The following is a 24986-nucleotide window of genomic DNA, read 5'->3' on the forward strand; positions in this document are numbered from 1 at the left end:
GTATTTAAAAAAGGTTCCACTGTATCGAATAACACTGACAACAGCCTTAAGGAAAAAATTGAATGAAGTTGAGTAGAAGTATTAAAAAGATGGTATATAATATAAAAGTATAAATTAATAATGAGTTGCATTATCAAAAAGTGTATATTATTAATTAATTACAACTTATTGTATTTTGCAACATAATAATCAATAATTATTCTATAACCTTGAAAGTATTTTTGTGTGTAAAACACCATAATAGAAAACATTACATCTTTCTAATACCAATCTATCATATTTTGGATGGTATACCAATTAGGCCCCTAATGGAAACTAAGTAGACATTTTTCGTCACAATTCTATCATTAAAGGTTAACTTTAAAAGGATAAAATAAGACCGACCTGGTGAATACAATTGCATTGAATCGAAAAATTACAAAATTGTCCTTAGAAGTGTAAAAAATTGACCAAAAAAGACACAACGTTGGTCATGAAAGATATGGAAATATTGCATATTAAGTGGCATGAAAGTCTCTCAAGTTGGTCTGCGTATTTTCCATTGTGACATTGTGACTATCCAATTATGCCTTTAACGCAGGCGTATGTGTATATGACATAGCACTACGTATAAGATCTCAAACATGACAATCTCTATAGGACACCGTTCCTTAGCCCCAATATGTTTCTACACTCAAAGAATGACCTTTTGTTGGGCTCATTGTGCAGATAATAAATCCTCCTGAAATAAAATATGACCCATATCATATGGGTCTTATACGTATCCAAAGAACTTATACCAGACTAGTCGCAAACAACCAGAGAAGGATTGGATGATTCCCGGGATGATCCAACATCTCATCCTAGCCCAAGTTATTCTGTTGAAAGAACTGACATCTCCGTATCATTGGCCTTCCGCAGATGATGATGATAGTAATGATGACGCATTCATCGCAAATATTTACCTCAACTCAGTTGAGTGGTTGTAAGACAGACTCACAGTGATCACCACGTAAACCTTTGAAAACAAATAGAATGAAGAGTTTACGATTTGCTACAAAAATATTGGTAGGTACAGACTTCTTATTGGTATCTATTACAATTTCGAAAAAAAGCCTGCAGTGTTTTGAGGGCACAAGTTGGGTGTGGTACGCAGTTAAAACGCGTGGGAACATAAATAATAAACTTGACGTTCATTTAAAGTTAAACAGACAAATACTTTCCCGAAATAAATTCATAATATTTATGATTTATTTGGAATCGTAGCAAATTTTCCATATTGAATAAAATATACGTGGGCACATATCATGCAGCTGTGGTGTCTTGTATAATCAAACGTTTATGAAAGATTGTCCAGGCACAACACTTGCTTTTTAATTATCCGGGTACGTGCATTTATCAAACTAGACATAGCCACACAATTAACTATACTGATAATGCCGAATATGCGCGTTGTCTGTTGTAACTTGATATTGAACGTCATATTTAACTTTGAAGGAAACCTAACGAAATAATCATACTTAGTGAATTGATTACAATACAACAGTCTGAAATGAAAATTGTTTGATCATTTGCATCTCTGTAGTTTCATTTTGTATCTTCTTTATAGTATTACCTTCCCTCTTTTAATGCAATGTCACAATTAATGTAATTATTGCACTACGTTGATGACTTTCTTACGCAAGGAAAAGATAACAAAGGAGAGGTAAAGAAAAAAACGACAACAGTCGAAAGATATCAGCTGATACGAGAAAAAAGCTTGATATAGAAGGAGGAAACAGCACCCTACCTTGTGGACAGATGCATTGGTATCCGTTGACTTCACGCACACATGTTGCTCCTTGGAAACATGGCTGACTCGCACAGTAATCTACCAGGTGTTCACATCGGTTACCAGCAAACCCAACATTGCATTCACACATGTACCTGTCAGAATGAAAGAAGCGGGCAACAATTAGGGATATTTACTGGCTCCTCATTGTTAATATAGGCCTACAACGTATATGGTATTGCGCTATTCGTTAAGAGAAGCAGAGCTACTTGTAAGTTTAATGCAATACATATTCTATCTACCCAGCAAAATGGGGTAGATGTCGTTTTACGCATACTAACACTATGGCGATCAACAGCTCATCAATAAATACTACCTTTTGATTGAATATGTACTGAAAAGTCTTTTCCTCCACTGCTTTGCTAATTTTCTCCAAATTTTAGGGTAACATTAATATTGATTGCCTATTAGCTCAGAGAAGTACGTCTAGTGATTGCAATAGATGCATAATTTCAATGTCGATCGTGATTTAATACAACTTCTAATTGTGTTTCTTTGAGCATATATAAACAAATCTTATATATCGGTACTGAAAATACGGTCTCGCCAGAAATGACCCTGCTACCATTGGATTGCACCAATGTCTACTCAGTTGACTCTAGTAATTACCAGTACAACAAAAACACACTCTCAGTATACATTCAAAGGCCTCTACACACTCACCCATTGATTTGGTTAATACATCTGCCGCAGTTGTAGCATGGTGCCGATTCGCAATGATCAGCCGGTTCTTCGCATGTGTTTCCTCTCCAGCCTACGCTACAGTGACAATAGAAATCTTCCCCGTCGTCAGTGTTAACACAGGTAGCACCGTTCTGACAAGGATCCGACACACACGCCTTCATGGAGTGAGAAAAACAAAGTTACTTTAATATTGTAGGGTGTCTATGTTCTAAGTTCTGCCCAATTGTCTTCGGAAATGGTCATTTTCACATTGTCGTCATATAATTAAGAGCATTATCCTGATGGATATATCCTTTAGATTGCGAGAACAGAAATTCCTTCCTTTTATTTGCTAATCTTTATAAGCCATTTTTGGTTTGAAACATGTAATCACTAAAACATACGGTAAATTAATTGTACGACATGTATAGTTTGTATTAAATTTGTACCAAAAGCAAATTTGCAAAAATCAATCTGATTTGGCCACATTTAGGGAATCACATGTCATGTAAAAAATGCAATTTGGAAGTGTTTAACGGTAGGAAAAGGTAACGAAATCTATGATCTTACCTGCTTGATGTCTCTGCAACCATCACCTGTATATCCCGGTTTACATACACACGTATATCCGCTGACTTGGTCCACACAAACTGCATTGTTGTTGCACGGATCTCTCTCCAGACATTCATCAGTTTCATATTCACATCGTGGTCCTGTAAAACCAGGTCCACACCTACAGCGGTACGAATTAATACCGTCTATACAATGTCCATACAGGCATGGACTAGACGCACAGTCGTCAATATTGTACTCACACGTTCTACCTGTAAACCCTACGTTACATAAGCACGTAAAAGTGCCTCTGTGTGGAATACACGTTGCTCCGTGTAGACAGGGGTTGCTTAGACAGGCATCAATCCAGTTTTCACAGTGTACACCGGTCCTATAAGGTTCACAAAAACATCTGTAGGAATTTAATCCATCTACGCAAGTACTGTTTTCGGCACATGGTGAACTGGCGCATTCGTCTGTTTCCATGTGGCAGAGTTCGCCCTCGTAACCACGAGGACATTCGCAGGTGAATTTCCCTATCCCATCTATACATTCTCCCTGGTTAAAGCAAGGGTCCGAATCGCATTCATCTATTTCAATTTCACAGTGTTTACCTACGAATCCTTGTAGGCAAGTGCATGTAAAGGAAGCCACGTGATCCACACACGTGGCGCTATTTTGGCAAGGAGAACTTTGGCATTCGTCTATATCTATCTCACAATTTGTACCTATATAAAGGAAGAAAAATAAGGGAAATACAATAAGCACAAAAGGAAGACGTGAAGTGATTTTAGTATGGTACTGATGGCCTTGAAATGAAAAAGAATAGCTATCTAAGCAGATATTTTCACTCGTTTTACAAACGTAAACACTTCTGACTTGCTTGTTTTAGCGTAACACATATATGCCAATTTATAGGGGTGATTATGGTCTGATGCGATATTGGTAGTTCTTTTGAAGGCGGACGTGATATAGAAATCCACGTCAAGTAAGATTAATGAAGAGCTGATTGTATTCATGAAGATGATTGAATTGAACGTGGAACTTGATAAAGGAAATTGTGACGAAATCAAAACTTGGGGTCATTTCACTAAAAATTTACAACGCATTGTAATTCCTATGGAAGAGTTAATTATGACGTGTCGTAAGTGTCAGTGAAATGCACCCCTAATCTGTGAATTAGGCTATTCCATTTGAATTTCACACCCTCTCTCTATGGAAGATTTAGTCTAGGATCCAAATAGAATAGGCAATTGCATAACTTCCATTTTAACTACTCACTCCAGTTGTGGAACTTAAGATATAAGTACTGAAAAAAAAAGATATCTTACCTGTGATTCCAGGTAGGCAATGACACTCATATTCATCTAATAAATCTATACACATCCCTCCATGTTGACATGGTGAACTATTACACTCATCTAAATCAATGTCACAATTAATACCGCCCAATCCTGCCGGGCATTTGCATAAATATCCGTTGACACGGTCCATACAAGTGGCATTGCCTACACAAGGTTGTGAGAGACACTCATCAATCTCTAGCTCACATCTTCCACCAGCATATCCTGGCGGGCATAAACATTGGAAGTCATTAGTCCGATCTACACAAGTTGCTTCTGGATGTTCACAAGGATTTGGCGCGCAATCGTCGACATCATGTTCACACACGTGCCCAACCATTCCAAGCGGACATACACATTCAAAATGTGCTTTTCTATCGATGCATTTTCCGCCATTTCGACATGGTGAACTTGCGCATTCATCTATGTTGATCTCACAAAGTTCGCCTTCAAAACCGTCAGCGCAAGTGCAAGTAAAATTGACGCCAAAATCGGTTGTTTCACAGAGACCATCGTGATGGCATGGATGTGTTCGACATGCATCTACGGTGAGTTCACAGAATTCACCTTCTGTACCGGCATGACATTGGCACAAGTACCCATTAGGAAGATCTACACACGTGGAGTTTTGGAGACACGGAGAGCTGCCACATTCATCTATACCATGTTCACAATTCTGCCCAGTGTAACCTGACAATAAATCAGTTACGCAAACAAGTTTGTGATACAATACTTATTTTAACATTAATCACTTTACAAAATGGGAATGAATGTTCAAACGGGTCATCGTACATGTTGTCAATATCAAACAATGCCAGCAATTTTTCATACTTAACTGCAAAAATTCACATTATGTTTGACCAGGAATTCACATCTATCGATACTATTATGTCCCGGATATATGTTATGTTGATATCCAGCTCTTATGCGTAAAGTGTGCAAAATGAAAATATCTGTTACTGGAATTAAGTAATCTTCTGTCCTTATATTGATATTATTCTGTATCAAGTGAGGTTATATTCAAATGAGTTGAAATACTGCATCTTACCTGTATGACAGGTACACACATAGCTATCAATACCATCAAGACAGGTCCCATTTACACACGGTTGCCTGGCACACTCGTCGATGTTCTCTTCACAGCGCTTGCCTGATGGACAAAATAGAAGCAGTGGAAGTAACAGGTGTTGCAGAAATAGGCAAAATAATTGCGTGTGAAAGTGAAGTAAACTGTATTGTCCAAACAGTCGCAATAACAGTTTTTTAGAAGAGTAAAGCTAGTGAGACGTCTTTGAACATGCTGAAAGCATTGTCCCGGGTACGGTATTGTCGAAACAGTGAAAACAACATTACATGCTACATGCCTTTAACAAGTGGCCTTTTGGACTTGAAATTGATAGCCACTACTGTCTCTTTGGTTTCTCTGCCTATACAGAAGAATAAAACTAATACTAATAGTCATTGAACCTGAGCTACGTGGGAATCACAGGTCAAAATATGTACAAACTAGACTTACCTTCAAATCCTGGCTCACATAGACACACATAGTCGTTAAACAGATCTATACAGAAGCCACTGTTGAAACATGGCTCATCGGTACACCCGTCAGCTTGACTATTGCAAAGTTCGCCGTCATATCCTGGTAAACATTCACAGCTGAAGTGATCGATCCCATCGACACAGGTCGCGCCATTCTAAGTCATGAAAAGAACATTAATTAATACCGGCTTATTGTTAACAATCATATTACGTATTAACCTACATGTAATTTGAAAGAATTGTAACGGACAGACATTTGCACTTGCAACTTCTTGCAACCGCCAAGCATTACATTGTTCGGAACTGTATGTAGCGAGATGTTTTACATGCGAGCATTCCTACCTTGCACGGCTCATCAGCACAATCATCTATATCAAGCTCACACAATACGCCTTCAAATCCAGCTGGGCAGTAACATATGAAATGGTCCATAGCATCGATACATGTGGCACCATTCATGCATGGTAGACTCATACACTCGTCTACGTTGACTTCACAATGTGCACCTGCATGGATAAAATCAAGAAAAACTTGAGCTACGATCTGTTTGCGCAAATGAGTGGGGGTGTCCGCACGGGTGTGTATTACTTCCATTTGAAATTTTAATCTTTCATCAATTTAAAACTGGAATGGGATATATATCTCATTGATCCTTACATATCTTGAAGATATATGTTATATTATATTGGATGTTCCACAAGGCTCAATAATTGGACCCCTACTCGTACCTTTGTTGTTAATCATGTATAGACAATCTTGTGGTTGTTGTGCATTTTCTGAATTAACATAATACTATACATTTTTTAACATTACCTTCAAAACCAGTTGGACAAACACAGCGGTACGCATCAGTAAGATCCAAACAACTAGCGCCATTCGTGCAGGGGTTAGATGAGCATTCATCCACTTCTATGTGACAGGTTTTACCCGAGAAACCAGATGGACACACACAGGAAAAGTTGTCAATTTTATCCACGCACTGACCACCATTAAGACACGGCTCAGACCAGCATTCATTAACATTATGTTCACATATGATGCCATAGAATCCGGATGGACAAGCACAGTAGAAGGTCGCCATTCCATCCACGCAAGTACCCCCGTTAATACATGGTTCGTTCTCGCACTCATTCACATAGCGCTGACAATAGTCACCTTCGTAACCATACGGACAAAGACATTCAAAACCATCTAATAAATCCGCACAGGTCCCTCCATGCTCACATGGTGCTGATAAACATTCGTTGATTTCAAATCCACAGGTTCTTCCTGTAAAACCTCCGTTGCAATGACATATAAATGTTTTGGCTTCATTGACACAAATTCCGTCATTTTGACATGGATTTGACGAACAATGATTGGTTGATACTTCACAGTTGCTACCCGTCCAGTCTTTTGGACATACACAGAAATAATTTCGGACTAAATCAAGACAATTGCCTTGATTTTGACACGGATTGCTTTCGCATTCATTAATTTCAATATCACGAAGCGTTCCCGAGGACCCTTCTCTGCAGTTACATCTAAAACTATTCGCAAGGTCTTCGCATTCACCGAAGACGCAGGGTGAACTTAAACATTCGTTGATATTAACTTGGCAACGCTTGCCTTCGAATCCTGGTGGGCATATACAATGATAGTCTGCAACTAAATCTATACAAGTTCCGCCGTTTTTACATCTCACTTTGTTTCCATCCCTCGCACATTCGTCAACTTCAGTTTCACATAGAGTCCCTTTGAATCCTTTCCTACACGTGCATTTGAATGTTCCCGCTCCTCTATCGACACATTGATTTGTTCCACGCGGACTGCACGGATTAGGATTACATGCTTCCTGAAATACACTCTCGCAGTTTTGCCCGGTAAACCCAGGAAGACAAACGCACTGATAGTAGCCTATCATATCTAAACAATCGCCTCCATTCGCACACGGATCGCTGAGACATTCGTCGATGATAAACTCGCACGATCTCCCGTAATATCCGTGATGACACATGCAAGCGTAATCGGCGACAAGATCTACGCAAGTACCCCCATTCATGCAGGGGTCTGGATCACAATCATCCACGTTCCATTGACATTGTGTGCCGCGGTATCCTGTAGGGCAGATGCAAGTGTAACCAGTGTAGCCATCGATACACATTCCACCGTGAAGACATGGTAATGACTCGCATTCCCACGAATCATGCTCACAAAGGATACCACCAAAACCCTCCTCACATGAGCATCTGAAAAGGAATTGAATGTTTTTGTTACATGGATACTCTATACGTGTTGCCGATATTTTATTATACCTGTCCAGGTGTTTTTGCTTACTTTTTTCTCTCTTAAATTGGACATCACGCGGGAAGGGGGTCACACGTTTGTCTTGTTTTTGAGATATTTTATGTAAACAAGACCAAAATATTAATATTGAACCGGGTCTTACAAGGAGTGTCACCCCGGGTAGAGAAAATATTCTTTTCTTTTTTAGTCTCCTTCACAGCCGGTTTCTGTCGTTCATAAAACTCGACACGAGGTGAGTGACGGCCGGCTATGTATTGTGGGTCCAGCAAAAATATCCCGGAACTGTTCTGTCAACTGTTATATGCCCAGGTCGGTATTAAGCCTTTGAGAAGCAATAGCGCCATCACTACATTTGGCTATAGTTAATAGACTTCTAAGCAACCAAATAAGATGTATAAGAGCTCAAACAGTGTCCAATGTAAGAAACATCCTTATAACCTTGTTATAGATGGTGGTAGACACATTGACTCAGAACTAGGGGGCTAGTGGGGGCTCAGCCTCCTCCCAATAAAAAAACCTGTTATCATATACCATTTTCCCCAGAAATTGTGTTTGAACGACTCTGGTTTTATTTGGTTTTATCAGCCCCAAAATCTTCCGGAGTCACTGAGACACTGTATATTACAAAACTAAATGTTTTGTTGAATGAACGAATAGAGTTTTTCAGTGATTCAAAATATAACTTAATATAATCATATGTGAAGCATTATTTTGCTTTCTAATTAAGTAACTTAAAAGGACCGACATAAGGACCACTTCACTCCAAATGGACAGACACACAGATCGACAGGGCAGACATACAGACAGACAGACACCCCTACCTGTATCCGTTGATTTCATCGACACACCTCCCATGTCGGCATGGATTGCTAAGACACTCATTCATATTCACGTTGCATCTATCGCCTTGCCAGCCAGGTAAACAGACACATGAATAACCACCCTGCGTAACCTGAAAAACAATCATTAAATACGCTGATGAGACTATTACGAATTAAGAATTACATGAGGCATATTGTAGAAATTATTAAAGATATTGTGAAATAAACTTTTTAGGACGAGAGTTCATGTTCCTTTATAGCGGGTTCGCCGTCAGACAAGTTTGGAAAGGTCAAGCTTGTGTCAGGAGTAGCTTTGACTTCTTCAGGACAAAGTACCTAAGAATGAGACATGTAGGCCGCCCCTGAGCTACTGATGGCTCTGAAAAGAGCCGTTCACTGAAGATTGCCCCATGTCAACAGTCAACAGAGAAAATCAGACTTCGCCTATCTGCTAATGTTAAATGTATAAAATGTATAAAAGATGTCGTCGTCTATGACAATGAGAAACAACGTATTTTGTATCAGTTATCAGGCGTTCATGTCGCATTGATTAACAGATTGTTCTACATGTTCTACAACAATATTGTTAACCTTACCTCGCATGACCCTCCGTTCTGGCATGGGTCGCTGAAACATGGCGTGTATCCTAATTCAAGAAAAAATATAAACAAGAACAACTTTAAGACATGAGAAACTAGAAAAGTTATTATATATACATGTAGATATATAGCAATAAATTATAATAAAATTACCATTTTAAACAAACAAATAATTTGTTGTTCTGTATACACCCACTGGCCAACATCATTACAATCTCGCTGATAAAAGAAGAATCCGGCAAACTGTAACATTCTGTCGATTGTGCATTACGTACTAGATGGTAATGTTCTTTGCATGAAATAAGTAAGATGAGACTAAACAATGGGATGGAAGGTGTCACCTGTGGTGACATCATGCGCGTATCCAAGTCCTTAGAATCGTCACCAAATGGTTTTTTGGTTTTCGATATGTATCAGGAAAATGGTTACGAAGAAAGGTTGCATCGAAATGGTGCTTGGATGGACGAAGATATTAAACAGCCATGTCCAACGTCTTGCAAGGGTTGGGGGACTCAGAAATTACGTGGTTGCTCCATAAAGGACATCGTGACATTACACGTATTGAACACATCAATGAATAATTCTACCACCACCATTTTCCTGATACCTTGCAGAAACCAATTATTAGTAAAAAATATTTGGTGACCAAAGACATCTGGACATTTTAATTTTGTGGACTAAAGTTTCTTCGTCTCTGCAAACTGATTTTCGTCTTTCTGCCATTGTAAGCATTGAAATATGCACATGATGTCACCACAGGTGACACCTTCCATCGCATTGATTAGACTGATCTTACTTATTTCATGCGAAGAACATTGCTATCTTGTACATAATGTAAAATCGACAGGATATTGGATGAATGTTCAATTTACCGTGGTTTTTTTTGTTTTTTTGCATTCTTCTTTTTTCAGCGAGGTTGCAATACTTTTGGCCATTATGTGTATTATTCGTAACGAATTCTCATGGAAACGGATAAAAGATAAAAATAAAAACATTTTGATTTATGTTTAAAATTCTAACAACAATAATAAACACCCCTAAGCGCTAAAAATTCTACAATAAAATTTAACATTACCAGAGTCAAGATTTTAAAGTATAATATTGTTCAGTGGTCATTTCAACTTTGAACTTCATCTTGGCAATAATAAGGTCAATATGATGACAAACACATGGGAAGCCACAGTAAACAGCTTTGCAAATATTTATTTTAATGCAAATCATCAGTGTATCGTTGTATACTTAGTATCAATATTACGACAATAATTATTTGATATAGAATTCTAGCAAATTCATTATTTTAATATTTATGTTGCAGGTTTCTACTACCATCATCATGAACAGATGAATAGAGCATTTGAACAAAGATGAAATATATTATCTGAATAAGTAAAGCCATCGGGAAAGTATAGGGACTTTAAATATACTCCCAGGGTTCTCAGTGAGAAACCTTTTACGGTGTTAATATTCAAAAATATTTTTGCCCAAAATTCCCATTTATTTTGTCGGTCATCAGGATTGGATAATTTTCGTGCATTTTGTATCTCCTGGGATAAAATCTGTCTTAGACATATCTTCATCTTTTAAGTGCTTTCATTTGCACTTTATAGCTCTGTCTGATGAGGTCATCAGGGTACCAGGTCTGTAAAAGATTCTCAAAATTTGACCCTTTTTTGTTAATGAACGTACTTTGTGTCGATATAAGTACAACAGTTGGTAAGTCATTTAAGGATAGCATGAAGAAAAAATAAGACAAACAATGTTTGGATAGCTTCCGTTTTAACATCCTTATAATTAATTCAACATTACAAATGATGATTCCCGATTTATTGTCCGCTATATACCTAAACAGATGGTGGGATCAAAGTAAATTATTTTATCTATAATTGGTCATACTGTTGCTCTATTCCGGAAGTCAGGTTAATGTGTTTTTGCCAGAAACAAGAAGCTCTTACAAAGACAAGACACACATGAGATCAACTAAAAGAGTATATAAAATCCTGTGTTGCTATCTTCAGTAGATAAATGCCAAAGACGATTTGTCACGCTATGATCTCCCTCCATGTTTTCCAGATGTTGGTTCTCGCCAAATTCATTATCACCACCGCATCATCATGATCATCATCATCACTTCTTCGGCGTTTGCTTGTACCACCCACAACAGCCGGTGTGTCAATGGCAAGCAACGCGTGCTACTAGACTGGGACTGGGCATTTAAAGGGACATTCAGGGATTTTGCTGCACTTAAAAAATTTACTAAACTAACCCCTAAAATGAATAATCCCTACAATGAATAATTCGTAAATAAACTAATGCACGCCTTCATCATGTTCATGTCAAGAGAATCAAATCTTTCTTGGGCATAAGGAATGTCATGCAAACCCAATAGGGAACGCGATGCAAAGACGGATACAATTTTGTCGATAATTCTAAAATGAAATTTTTTTTAAGGGTATTTCCCCGATTTATCAACTATTTTAAAGCGAATTTACATATTTTTGTGGAACCTCGACGGGTCTCTGAAAGTCCCTTTAAATGAGAGGACGACAACGATTGAACCAAGATTATGTAGTGCAGTAGAATAATTTGAGCATTAATTTATAGGATAGGATAGGATAGGATAGGATAGGATAGGATAGGATAGGATAGGATAGGATAGGAACATTTTGCCGTTACTCAATTTTTTAGGAAAATATGGGTGCAACCCACAACATAAGACAACTTTAATGTTATTATTTACTGGAACTATGTGATATTATGTGTCTGTTTATTTGCGTGCTATGAATGAGAATGAGAATAAGTGGAGATTTAGTGGATCCATATTTATACCAATTTCCAAGAAAATTCGACCCGAGCCCCAAATTTTTGGCTAAACACAATTTTAGAACGTTTGGCAAAATTTCAAAAGAATTTTGAAACTTGGCCCACAGTTTAAATGAAATTGGAACATTTATTTCGAAAGTTTTGAAAATGTTTCCCAATTTTATACCAAAATTGACATAGAGAAGGTCAATTGTCTGTTTTTCTTTTCTTTTTCTTTTTTTTTCTTTCTTTTGCATTTCTAATACTTTTTTGTTTCTTGTCAGTTAAACGACCGCTATCCCCTGATGAAGTGCTGGAGGCCCACTTTTGGGCTGCGACTCACAGTTTGGGAAACTCTGGTAGACGTTTATGGCAAGCTAAAAGGCCCATTACGCATTGCGACAACGCGTTGCTTTCAATAAACAACGCGTTGTTAAACCAGCCAATAGGAACATAGCTTTTAGCAACGCATTGCTTTCCAAAGCAACGCGTTGTTTAAAGATGCCAAAAGCAACGCGTTGCTTTCATTTAATAGCGTGTTGCGAAGGGCGCCAATCACAGCGATTCTTATAGAACACTCGGTCGCCGATGATACCACGTGGTTTCTATGCTTTCTGTATTCATTGTTTCCCATATAATAACCCTAAATTTATGTATAGGCCTATATTAATTGGAACACATGAGCTCACATGCATGGTAGGGATATATTAATAATTGTATAAGTGCATGATTGTAAGTCTATGTACTACATGTACATCATACTTTATATTTGAACATTCTTAACCGGCCCATCCAAGATAACAACAACAACGGACAATGACCTTCGCCTTATATACACACAGCGATTGCGTATAGTGACCCGTTGGAGCATGGTTGGAGTGACCTTCTCCGTCAACTACACACCGGGACTACACAGCATATTACATACTAGTATTTACTACATGGGGTGTACCTGGGTTAAAACATGAAAACATGACTGGTCAAGTGTGTTCAAATGCTTTATTTTACGTACTGAACATGTACTTAAATGTCCATGCGGTGATCCTAAAATATTCTCTCCGCTTACAGGTGATGATGCAGATCGATGTTTGTTACATACAACTATTATTCATCAGAAACATCCGAAGTCAACAGCTCTTGAAAGCGTTGAGATGATTGGCCAACCTAAATAACGCGTTGCCGACCTAGTGAGTTGAGCAATGAAAACAACGCATTGCTTTGGAAGCAACGCGTTGTTTTCGAAGGCAACGCGTTGCCAAAAGCTATGTTCCTATTGGCTGATTTAACAACGCGTTGCTTATTGAAAGCAACGCGTTGCTCAAAGCAACGCGTTGTCACAATACGTAATGGGCCTTTTAGCTTGCCATAGACGTTTATGGCAAGCTAAAAGGCCCATTACGTATTGCGACAACGCGTTGCTTTCGAAAGCAACGCGTTGCTAAGCCAGCCAATAGATATAGAGCTTTTAGCAACACGTTGCTTTCGCCTTATGAAAGCAACGCGTTGCTTTCGCAAACAACACGTTGTTGTCATTCTTTACGTCTTGTGGCGACAACCAATCACAGCAACTCTTACAGGATACACACAAGCATGCAAGAAACTCTTTATAAGCTTATTTATTTATTCACATAATATCTGTGAAATTTTACGCCTGAAATGGATTTCGTTTTATGATATGAACAAATTAATTTTGTTGCTCAAGGAATTTCTCAGACTGAGTATTTAGGTCTACAATTAAGTGTACAATTATAGTGTGATACACGCAAAACACAAAATATGTAACAACTAGTACCACTAAGGCGGGATGGACATAACCAACAGCTCTTCAAAGCGCCGATATGATTGGCTAATCAAAAACTCGGCTTGGGCGCCCCTGAATTGAGTATGTAAGCAACGCGTTACTTTGGGAAAGCAACACGTTGCTTGTGAAAGCAACGCGTTGCTAAAAGCTCTATTTCTATTGGCTGGCTTAGCAACGCGTTGCTTTCGAAAGCAACGCGTTGTCGCAATACGTAATGGGGCTTTTGGCTTGCCATAGACGTTCATATAATTGCGCATTGAAATCAGCTCTGGTCATGTTACCGATAAAAAGAAGAACATAACTATTTTTGCTAATGATTCATGTCACATACAGTTTATATTGGATCAAGTTAGTAGTAATTCAGTAATTTATTTGACATTTTCTAACAAGACAAGTGACGGAGGCATTTCTTTTTGCACCAGGCGTAGGCTATAATCTAGAATTCTAGATTATGATATTCCATGAATGATTACAACAGCATAATACCAATTCATGATGAACATGATGACATAAACTAATAACAAACAGCCGTTTGTCGCTACACCCTGCCTGTCATAAGACAGTAGACTATAATACAGTGTAAGATCCTCATTAAGCGCATCATGTACTTGGACATGCAGACTGACATCATCATCAGACAAGTTCAATAGTATAGTTATTTTTTAATGTCTCGAAGAGCTTTATTGCATGAAGTTCATGAACATATGAACTTTTGCTTTCCTATATAATTATATTGACTATAGTTTTTGCAGATGCTTAATATGAATTGATGGATATTTTAATATACACGTCATTTAACATTATTGCTCTTTCTCTTTAGCTTTTAGATATTGTTTGTCCCCTTTTGAATTTTCTGAGATTCGATACAATTGGGCCTATAACGTGTTCCAGGATCAAGATTCCGATTGAACATAAAACATAAGGTGCAGACTATTTCTTAGAATTTAACACAGAAGTGGTATTCTGCTCTATTTTAAAATCGCTTATGCTTCGAACGTCTATAATTGTGTAATTTGCTGAGGATCATTGATGACGAATTATGATCTGTTTCACATCGTGTTTATGACGAAATCAAATACCTTGAAGACTACCTGCCCCTTCTGTTAAATTTCCCAGTTCAACTACCGTATTGCATTTCGGAGTTTTTACAACCAAAGATGACACTTCTCCTATTACTTGAATCAGCGTGATCTCTTTTGCGTTGTCCTTAGTTTAGTTATCCTTTTATGGACTCAAACTCAAAACATTAACTGCAGAAAAAGGTTCTACTGTCCATGGGTAAAATTACGAACCTATTATACCAACCATTGGTCACATACCCATAATCTCAAAGGAGTAAAGTTTTATTAAATGAGGCGGGACGAACTTATTACCAGAAGTACAAACTAGTTTAACACCAATTTAACTTTTCCCTTCAGCGAAAATAGACAAGCCACCGACACATCCTATTATACTCATTGCAATGTTTTGATTAAATTAAGAGGTCATTGTCCTCTGGAGAAAGCAATACCGCTAGTGGGCAACATTTTTGAAACTTGTTAGGATTTTGCCCTTGGTAACGAAGATCCTTGACCAATAGTTTCAGGACAGGTCCCTTGTGGGCTTAAATAGAACAGCTGGTACCTTCTTGTTTGATTGCACATTTACGCTATAAAATAACACCTAGAGAAAAGGGTAATACACCTGAAGAAATATTTGGACACATCCAGGGAGCATGAAATTGGGCGAAACCCATCCTTAAACAAGTTGTTCTTTCGATGTCAGATATGTCAGAAAAAAAGGAAAATATAAGGTGTGAAGAGATGGTCAAAAGGGGAAGATTACTATATGCTATGTAGGAACATGGAAGTGCCATACTAGGGCACTTGCCTGCATGATAGGAACGACCATTTGTCTCCAGAAGACAGGCTCTAGTTTCATGTAGTATGCTAAATCATCTAAAAGGCAAGCTCGAAACCTTGGTCTGGGGCAGCAGCTGGGGCCAAATTTCAGTGGGCGATTTTCTCTCGCACAAGTTGAAAAGTTGTTGCAACATGACACGGTGAACATGAACTTGACTTGAAGTGTCGTCTCTGATTGCCCTGAAGCCAACCATATCGTCGCCAAGGTGAGGTCGACAGATGGTTACGGCGCCGATCGCATTGGAGATCGGGATAAGGTTGGTTTAGGCCTGGGAGGATGATCTTGCATGGCATGTTGTAAACATGGTAAACATCACAATAATGGTAAACATACTGACCAGATGATGAAATATGATGAGTAGGCCTACCACTTAGGTAGCGTTGTCATGTTGTGGTTTACCATCACAAAACGATATGACAACCATTAGAACGGTTGAGTAAAACTTTACCCAGCCCTGATAGGGTGTTCATATGGGAGCAACCGTTCTAATAGTGAACACCAAAGCGCTGTACATGTACAGTGTATCCAAATTAACAAATGTAGTACATCTGCACATCACCGCAGTTACCCTTCCTTTCCCTATATCTCTCATACAAGAATAAAAGTTATAAAACAACTCCTGTGTATAAACCGTTTGCCCCACCCCTAAGGTATATCTAATAAACAACAAATAATCGCTCACCCTACTCTGACATTGGATTAACAATCCCCTCTTGACCCAAAGGATGATGGGAAATCGCTTACTCTATATTTTGGGAGTGGCCCTCTGAAACTCTGTAATCTTCATCTCAAATTCTAAATTGTCTGAGCTATTTGCATTAGGATCTAATAATATTTTATACTTCTACTAAAGGGCCACTAAAATTAGGGGAAAAAACCAGCAACTTAACCCTAAAGCTTTAAAAGGAACCCTATAATAATTATTTACAACCGACTACCGAGGATGGCTGTTAAGTTTTACATCTTATCTCGGAAGAAAATCATTAACGTTATATCACTCTAATATGCTCTAATATTAGGTAACACCAACAGCCAATTACCAAAAAATACGCGAAAGATCAAATTGTCAAACTTGGTGACGTTCGGTATCGACATGGTCCAAGTACAGGGCAGAATAATAGGAAAAAACATTATCAATCCCCTCCTGCTACAGTGCTATGTGATTAGTTCATGTCTTATTTTGTAAATCTGTCAGGATACACGCGTTCGCAACATAGGCCAATACGTAATGACTTGGTTGCATTTGTAATGCTACATGGCTACCAAAGGAGAAACCAACTGTATGATATTGCATAACTTACTTACCTGGGATGAGATGAAGAAATTGATCCAGGCCGTCTGTGTCCTGAGAAATAGAATATAAATCAATTTTATTTAGGTGAAATTCAAGAAAATGTCATTCAGGCACAAACCATGTTTCTTACTTCCATGTAAAAATTGAAACATACATACTGATGACGTACATCATTTCCCTTTCTTCGGGTTTTGTTCAAACCGCTTGTTCAAAGTTTAACCCTTTTACCTTCCTATCATTTCAAATAATTGTATAACCCATGGGCGCTTGGTGTTTTAATATAGATAAGGTAAATTAGGGTTTAACTTGAGTTTGGTTAAGGTTAGTGCTAGGGTTAGGATTGAAGCATTAGGGTTAGGTTTATGTTAAGGGTAACTGTTACTCAGCCTTTACAGAGGGTATTCCAGGATTAATCCAAAAACATAATGTAGGTCGGAACTAACTCTACATTTATATATTATGTGGAATTCAAGCTATGTTCTGTAATAGATAATCTAGGCAATGTGAATGAATGGGTGTAAACCCGTCTGGTCTACACTTAATTTTATGTCAAATGTTTCATTTATTCCAACTAGACAGTTTTAACGTTCAATTACTTGTCGAACATGGATTACAGCCGTTTCTAAATACGTGTAGGATTTTGTACTCGTGTCACTCGGACTTATACGCAGTTTAATACCATAGATATACTTCTTCTAGTTTGGAGGAAGTTGCACGCTAGTCAGTATTATGAAATTAATAAATGTAGTTTGAACAGGTGTCGTGTATTCTGCAGCTAATGTTTTCCCATAGAAGTTTTTGCTAGCAACACATGGAATAGGCCCTATACTAAGTATTAAAATGTAAATACCATATTATTTTAATCATATCGATTGATGTTGACGAAACAAAACAAAATGAATGTTCCAGACAAAAATGTTTCCAGACTTAGGTGGTTTCTAAACTGACGTTTTATTCAAATGTATAGAAGGCGCTAAATTATGTCATCACTACTTGAAAAGTGAAAAGAGCCACTCATGCAATCGATGGGCTGACAGTTTGTACTAGTACCTTTTAGAGAAGGCCCCGATGACGACCCCTCAATAGCTAAACCAATGTGTTTTACCGTCCCTTCGTTACCACCCCTCCGGAATAACGAGTTTGTTTTATAAAAGATGTCTCCTTATGCTTTTGAACTGAGACGAAAATCGTCTCAGCTTTTGAAAGTGACTATAATCCTTGTTTTGTAGGTACTAAACTAAGATGTTAATGCACGCCTTTGAAAGTTCCTAAAACATGTCCCCAAACATGCCAAATGAGTTTATTTATAACGCTTTCACAATAGGGACCCAACTATTTCCCGCCAAAAATGAACTATGAGATGATTCTTAAAGGGTTGTGCACTTGTAATCTCTTTTTAAGCTGAATGAAGACAACCGGAAATTAGTTGATACATGCAGACTAAGGGAAACACACTCGATTAGGAAAGTCACTGCGTTCATTCTATATCACTGTGGTATTTCCCATCGAATGTTAAAAGGATGATATCTCTACAATCTCCATCCATTCATATTGTAGTCGTAATTAATTATTGTTAACATAAAACGTACCGTACAAAATGCGCTACATACAGTGATTAAAGTAAACTGACTGTAGTATTTATAATTCACCATTCCAGTTTATCCCGAAAGCTTTTGCATTTTTATACCAGGTAAGAAGCAGTCTGCTTTCGTTTTACTACACGGCTCTTTTCAGAGCCATCATTAGAGGCTGCAGCTTTTACTTCTCTATAGTGCCACCACAATATCGTGTGATTAGCGCTTAATTATTTACAAATACGCGACACTAAAGTTAGAGACAGTCGCTATAAGACTTTCTTGATAAAGTGGACGATGAACTCGTTGATGAAACCTACTTATTCTTATCTGTATCTTACTTTTATTTATTGTATATAATCTGTATTTGCACTGATATCAAAGACTTTGCGTTTTTGTTGGAACACCATGTATATCAGATGATTGAGTTACATGAATACAGGACCTCACGTTTCCAAGTCGAAGAACCTGGTAACATTAATTTTAGGTATCCTTCCTACTCTCTAGAGGCTTGTTTCATGAATTAATGTTGATATGGGTAACATAGAAGTTAAAGGTGTAATTCCCAAGAGTGTCGGAAAGTGACACGGAAAATGTTTTTAACAATTTTCATCGACGTGTAAAACTTTTGCAAACAATCTACAGCGTTAAGGTGTCAATTACATAAAGTAAATATAACAAGAATAGTAATGGATGCACCCACACACCGAAACGTTAAAGAAGCTAAAAATATGAAATAATATTATGCTTAAACAATAAACATTATGCGGTTACTAGCCTCACTGTTGATGATATGCTTAAAGGTAAGTGAAACATCCGAATAGAAAAACCTGTTATCATGAAATAATCTTTACTCACTCCCTGTCCGACCGTTTCGTAAGGTGGCGAGTTCGGTTCCCCATGTTCTATGTATTCTACTTGGGCTGGTAAGTCTGTATTGTTACCAACATGAGTCAATACGCTGAGGTCTGGTCTATGGGAATGTCTTGGTGATCTGCCGTCATTCAGTACTCTTGGTGCTGCTGCTGCTGCTTTTCCTGCATGAAGATTTGAAGAACAAAGACACAAGGTATTATTCTGTTGCCAACATGTATATCCACGAACAATAGGCATTTACGAACATTTTCAGATTAGCTATTGTTATGGATTATCAATCAATCCTTGTGAATGGACAATAGGCATTTACGAACATGTTCAGATTAGCTATTGTTATATATTATCAATCAATCCGTGTGACTGGACAATAGGCATTTACGAACATTTGCAGATTAGCTGTTGTTATGGATTATCAATCAATCCTTGTGACTGGACAATAGGCATTTACGAACATTTGCAGATTAGCTATTGTTATGGATTATCAATCAATCCTTGTGACTGGACAATAGGCATTTACGAACATTTGCAGATTAGCTATTGTTATGGATTATCAATCAATCCTTGTGACTGGACAATAGGCATTTACGAACATTTGCAGATTAGCTATTGTTATGGATTATCAATCAATCCTTGTGACTGGACAATAGTATTTATACGAACATTTTTTTTTAATCAATCAATTGTGACTGGACAATACGCACTTAGGAAACATTATTGGATTAGCCATTATTTTGCATTACATCAAATTTGATCAGAGCCAATTAAAGTGATATTGTAAATTAAAGTGATGGTTTAAAATAATGATGATGTGTTACAGATTCTGAACATTTTAACTTTATCATGTTTACATTTTAAGTGGAATTCTTCCAAATAGCTCAAATTTCCCCAATACTTTTAAAACTTTCGAACATAGAGCTGCAAGACCCAAACTATTAAACACAAGACCATGGACTCACAAGAGTGATATGCACTAATTTTCGAACTCTCAAAGTTTCGTAGCTGAGACGTGGCAATTAAAAATTTAAATGTCACGTGAGAAAGAGTCTTTGTAGATCCGGAGAAATGAGATAAATAATGATCACGTATGAAGTTGAGCTACCGCCTTCTTTGGTATTGTGGAACGCCATTGCCTGCATTGACTTAAAGTTATAGTTATGGTTATTTGTGAATGGGAAGGTGATCGTTATGACCAAATGGCGATAATTTCAACTTTACAAGCGCCTGCCATTCCCGGGCTGCCATTAGATACCTTTAGATGTATAACTTTAGTAACACAGTTAATTTGAGTATTGAATTTCTTTGACTACTATTATTTCATAATCAACTCGGTATGGTAATGATACCTTTTTGATACAAAGAAATATGAGTATTCCGGCTTGAAGATATCTCATTTCAAACGTTAGAGACTTAGATCCCTTCCACGCGTGACAGTCCGCTTGATTCAATCTGACAGGAACACCCGATGAAATCCGATCTCACCAATTTGAGAGTGTGCTGGAAGACCTATCTTGTCATCGATCACTTACGCCGGCCGACCAGACCAGTCAAATAATTGGGTCATGGGAGCGACTGACTGGTCATCAATGGTCATCATGGTATTAAACTTTTAGGTGAGGGATTACCTTAATAGCTTACGTTTGACATTGCATGGAAATATAGTATCATCAGGGAATTAATAGACTGCCAATGTCAATGTTTTTTAATTAGGATAAATTTGCCGACTCAAATGAAAATCATAAGCAGTAAAAAATATGTTTTTTCAAGGGGTTTCGGCGGCAAACGGAAACTACTTTGATTATAACATGTCAGCAATCTGCATCCAGTATAGCCCAAATATGGTCTCATTAATTTTGTCATTCTCCAATGGCCAATCATATATAGCTCGTAGGCTAGGCCTATACACATTGAACTCGGAGTCGGAGTACGAGTTTTGGAGTACGAGTTTTCATACCCAAGAAAGATATTCACACGTTATTGCATTGATTGTACACACATCAGTTACGTTAGGGATAAGGCCCTTCACAATTGATTCCGAGTTTACTGTTCAAGATTTTAAAAATAGGACGAGGTGACTTTTAATTATTAATTATTAATTATCTATTATTTTCTTTATTTAGTATTAGTTATCACAACCAATTATCAAACCGTTTTGATGGAAGTCGGTATTTAATTATTTTATTAATATGCTTACTTTTACACATAGTATCAGGTGCAGTTATGCTGTTTGTTTATTCATCATTATTGTTGATATGATTCATGTTAGAAAGTAGCAAGTAAAAGTTATTAAAAGTTAAATTAAAGGAGAAAATCCAAAATAAAAGTAAAATAATTAAATATTTTGCAATTTTCAATTTTGGACGCGGGCGGTTAACAGTAAACTAAGAATTTAATGTGAAGGGCCTAAAGAAAAGTGACAATTGGTGACATACAATACACAAAGTTTATTGGCATGTTTGAGATTTTAAATTGAAATTGCGCGTCTAAATTGTTTAATAATAATATGACAAGATTGTACTCAATTTGCTGACTGAAATGAAAACATCAATCTCCTTTTTGATAATGTTAGAAAATAGCAAATCTTTTAGCACAATATTATTTCCTCCACTTATCAAAACATTTAGCTATATTTAAAGTACATTTACCGAAATTGCTCCTATGCCATTGATGACCCTCGATGATTATCATCTATCAACGTAGAATCAGTACAAATTGTCGTGATCTGGAAATTTGAAAATATCTTGCTTCCACAACTCTCTCAAAACAGACAAAATAGATGTTGAAAGGATCCTTCCTAAGGCACGATTTAAGGACTATTTGTTGATTTTATCGAAGTCTTAGATCATGAATAAAATCCTGCATAGGGCGTAAATTAGATTGGAAACAAACTTTATTTAAACTGTCGGGACAATGCAGACAGTTTATTTATTTGCATCCACATTCCACACAGATATTATACTAAAACATTTATTGTAATGTAATTGCATATAACACTAGGCCTACTTATATGGGAGGAGTTGGAATTCTTGGTGTAATTCTTGCAATACTTATGTCACAGTATACTCTAATTGCGATGCATTAAATTCTGCAGGAATTAGAGCATGTAAATTTATTTTCTGCCTTATTGCCTATAGGGTTACACAGCCACAGGCCTTCTGGCATATATAAAGTGGGCAGTGAATTCAGTTTTACACATGAGCTCGCTTTAATGGTGTGCAAAAATGGAAGTACACTTGATGGGAGGTACCACCGGAGGTACCGATATTGTTGGTATTTTCTTACCATATCGACGGTACCTCTTGTGTATCTTTGAAGAATCACTGGGCACTATGGTTTCATTGTACACGATGGATCCCTGGACTAGAACTCTGGATTATCCATAGTCCAAGGACTACTTCTAGAACGCCAATTGTGTTGGATTATTTGAATCCAAAGTGGTGCTTCGAAGTCTCCACATATTTGTTGTGATTATCTGAAGTGAGAAACTTTGCCTTGAAAAATACACTATGATTCGGGAACTCTATTAACTACGTTTCAGGGAAATGTTGACATAAATTACTGCCGCATGTCAAATAAAGAAATACATAAAAAAATTGTAGGAAATTTAGCATTTTTGAGGAAAATTGTGTGTATGTTCCCAAGAAAAACACAATTTCCAACACAGTGAGACACATCACAGGGTTATGGTGTAGCCAACTCACAGCGCAAGGGAACTCGCTGTTATTATGTGGGACCCGTAAGAATTGAGGAATACAACTGTGTAAAGGCAGTCTACATGCTGTAAGCGTGGGTATACACGGGACGCAGTGTGCGTGACTAGGGCAAATATTGATGCCTTCAAGATGCCTTGATGATATTGAGAATGGTAGGCCTATTGGCATATCTAAACTAAAAATGGTTTGACTATTAGGGCTGTTTCTTGATTCTGTATAAATAATTGCTCGTATTGTGTTTAGTGCTCAATTAGGGCGTATAACAAAATGAACTTTTCATGTTATATTTTCACTTTGCAATATTTGAAATCTAGGCCAATGACATTTATGAAGCAATATTACTAGTTCGAAGAAAACGATCAGGCATTAACAGCCTGAAAGATCAAGCAAACAAGTTTTTCACTTTGCAATATTTGAAATGTTTATATGTTCTCCCAGTTAATTATTGCACAGTCTCTAATTGCGGCTAGCTTTGTACTAGTATGCTCGTTTTAAAATTTTAGCCTAATAGTAATATAACTGGGAGCGTGGCGTTCTAGAAACGATTGAAATGTCATCAACGAAAGTAGGCAGAACTCGCCAACACCTGTATAGTATTAGGTCAACTGTGTGTTAGGTTACGCATCGCTACCTAAATAGGTTAAATCATGGCAGCATCTAAAAGTAGGTCTAAAATATAAAGGTAGCATTGTTTTTCAACTATTAGTACTAGTAAATGGGGCAGGGTTTCTGAGTTTTAGGCAAAACCCGGAGGAGGTTTGCTGGTATTATGATAGGAGGTTGGTACATCAATGTGGGTACAACTACAAGTACTATTAAAAGGTACCGCCTTTTTGTTTTTAATGATAACCAAAGGATGAGCTTCAGTGTGTTTTTTCCATGTCTACAAAGTACAATTGAGGATGATAGTAAGTTCTAAAAGCAGGTTATCATGGTTATGTCACAAAATCATGAAAATACAGCTTTCTGCTATATAAGGGCTTATCTACACCCTCTGTGCAAGTTTCGTGTATGTGGTAGAGCATTGAAACTGCAAGGATATAATTAAGGGGGGTCGATCTTTTGTGCGTAATTATAGAGGGCCAGGGGATTCACTCTATCATTAAAAAAAAATTATTTGAAGAAGTCAAAGAGCTCTAGGAATAAAAACTGTAGTGTAATTCACACCAGATACAATTTCTTTATACGACAAAAATTATTTTTTGTAATCGATCAAAAAACAAACGTTTTATATCAATTTTAAATTTAGCCTGAATCCGTAAATATGGTACCTCTCGCCCTTTTTTAGGTCAAGGCTATTTTTTACCATTATGCAGCGAACCATTGTTGAAGCTATTTCACATACATGTACAAAACATTCTAGAGAAAGAATGAGGACATATAGTGTTGAAATATCTTTTGTTGATTTCGAATGATA

The 24986-nt window shown here is 37.3% G+C and overlaps 1 protein-coding gene across 2 annotated transcripts in view; it reads right to left on the bottom strand.

Moving 5' to 3' along the window:
- Positions 1 to 249: 249 nt before the first annotated feature.
- Positions 250 to 24986, bottom strand: part of LOC140138053 (uncharacterized) — an 81448-nt gene continuing 56711 nt past the window's right edge. For both annotated transcript variants that reach the window (XM_072159897.1, XM_072159896.1), the window contains exons 4-16: positions 19842 to 20020; positions 17421 to 17460; positions 9611 to 9660; positions 9015 to 9145; positions 6721 to 8135; positions 6250 to 6413; positions 5885 to 6062; positions 5417 to 5518; positions 4357 to 5058; positions 3044 to 3753; positions 2474 to 2649; positions 1769 to 1905; positions 250 to 997 (exon numbers count right to left, since the gene is read on the bottom strand). In XM_072159897.1, coding sequence (XP_072015998.1) covers positions 951 to 997; positions 1769 to 1905; positions 2474 to 2649; positions 3044 to 3753; positions 4357 to 5058; positions 5417 to 5518; positions 5885 to 6062; positions 6250 to 6413; positions 6721 to 8135; positions 9015 to 9145; positions 9611 to 9660; positions 17421 to 17460; positions 19842 to 20020 — 4031 coding nt within the window. In that variant the 3' untranslated portion in view covers positions 250 to 950. The remainder of the gene's footprint in view (positions 998 to 1768; positions 1906 to 2473; positions 2650 to 3043; positions 3754 to 4356; positions 5059 to 5416; positions 5519 to 5884; positions 6063 to 6249; positions 6414 to 6720; positions 8136 to 9014; positions 9146 to 9610; positions 9661 to 17420; positions 17461 to 19841; positions 20021 to 24986) is intronic.

Source organism: Amphiura filiformis, chromosome 17 (genome assembly GCF_039555335.1).
Source record: "Amphiura filiformis chromosome 17, Afil_fr2py, whole genome shotgun sequence".
NCBI classification, from domain to species: Eukaryota; Metazoa; Echinodermata; class Ophiuroidea; order Amphilepidida; family Amphiuridae; genus Amphiura; species Amphiura filiformis.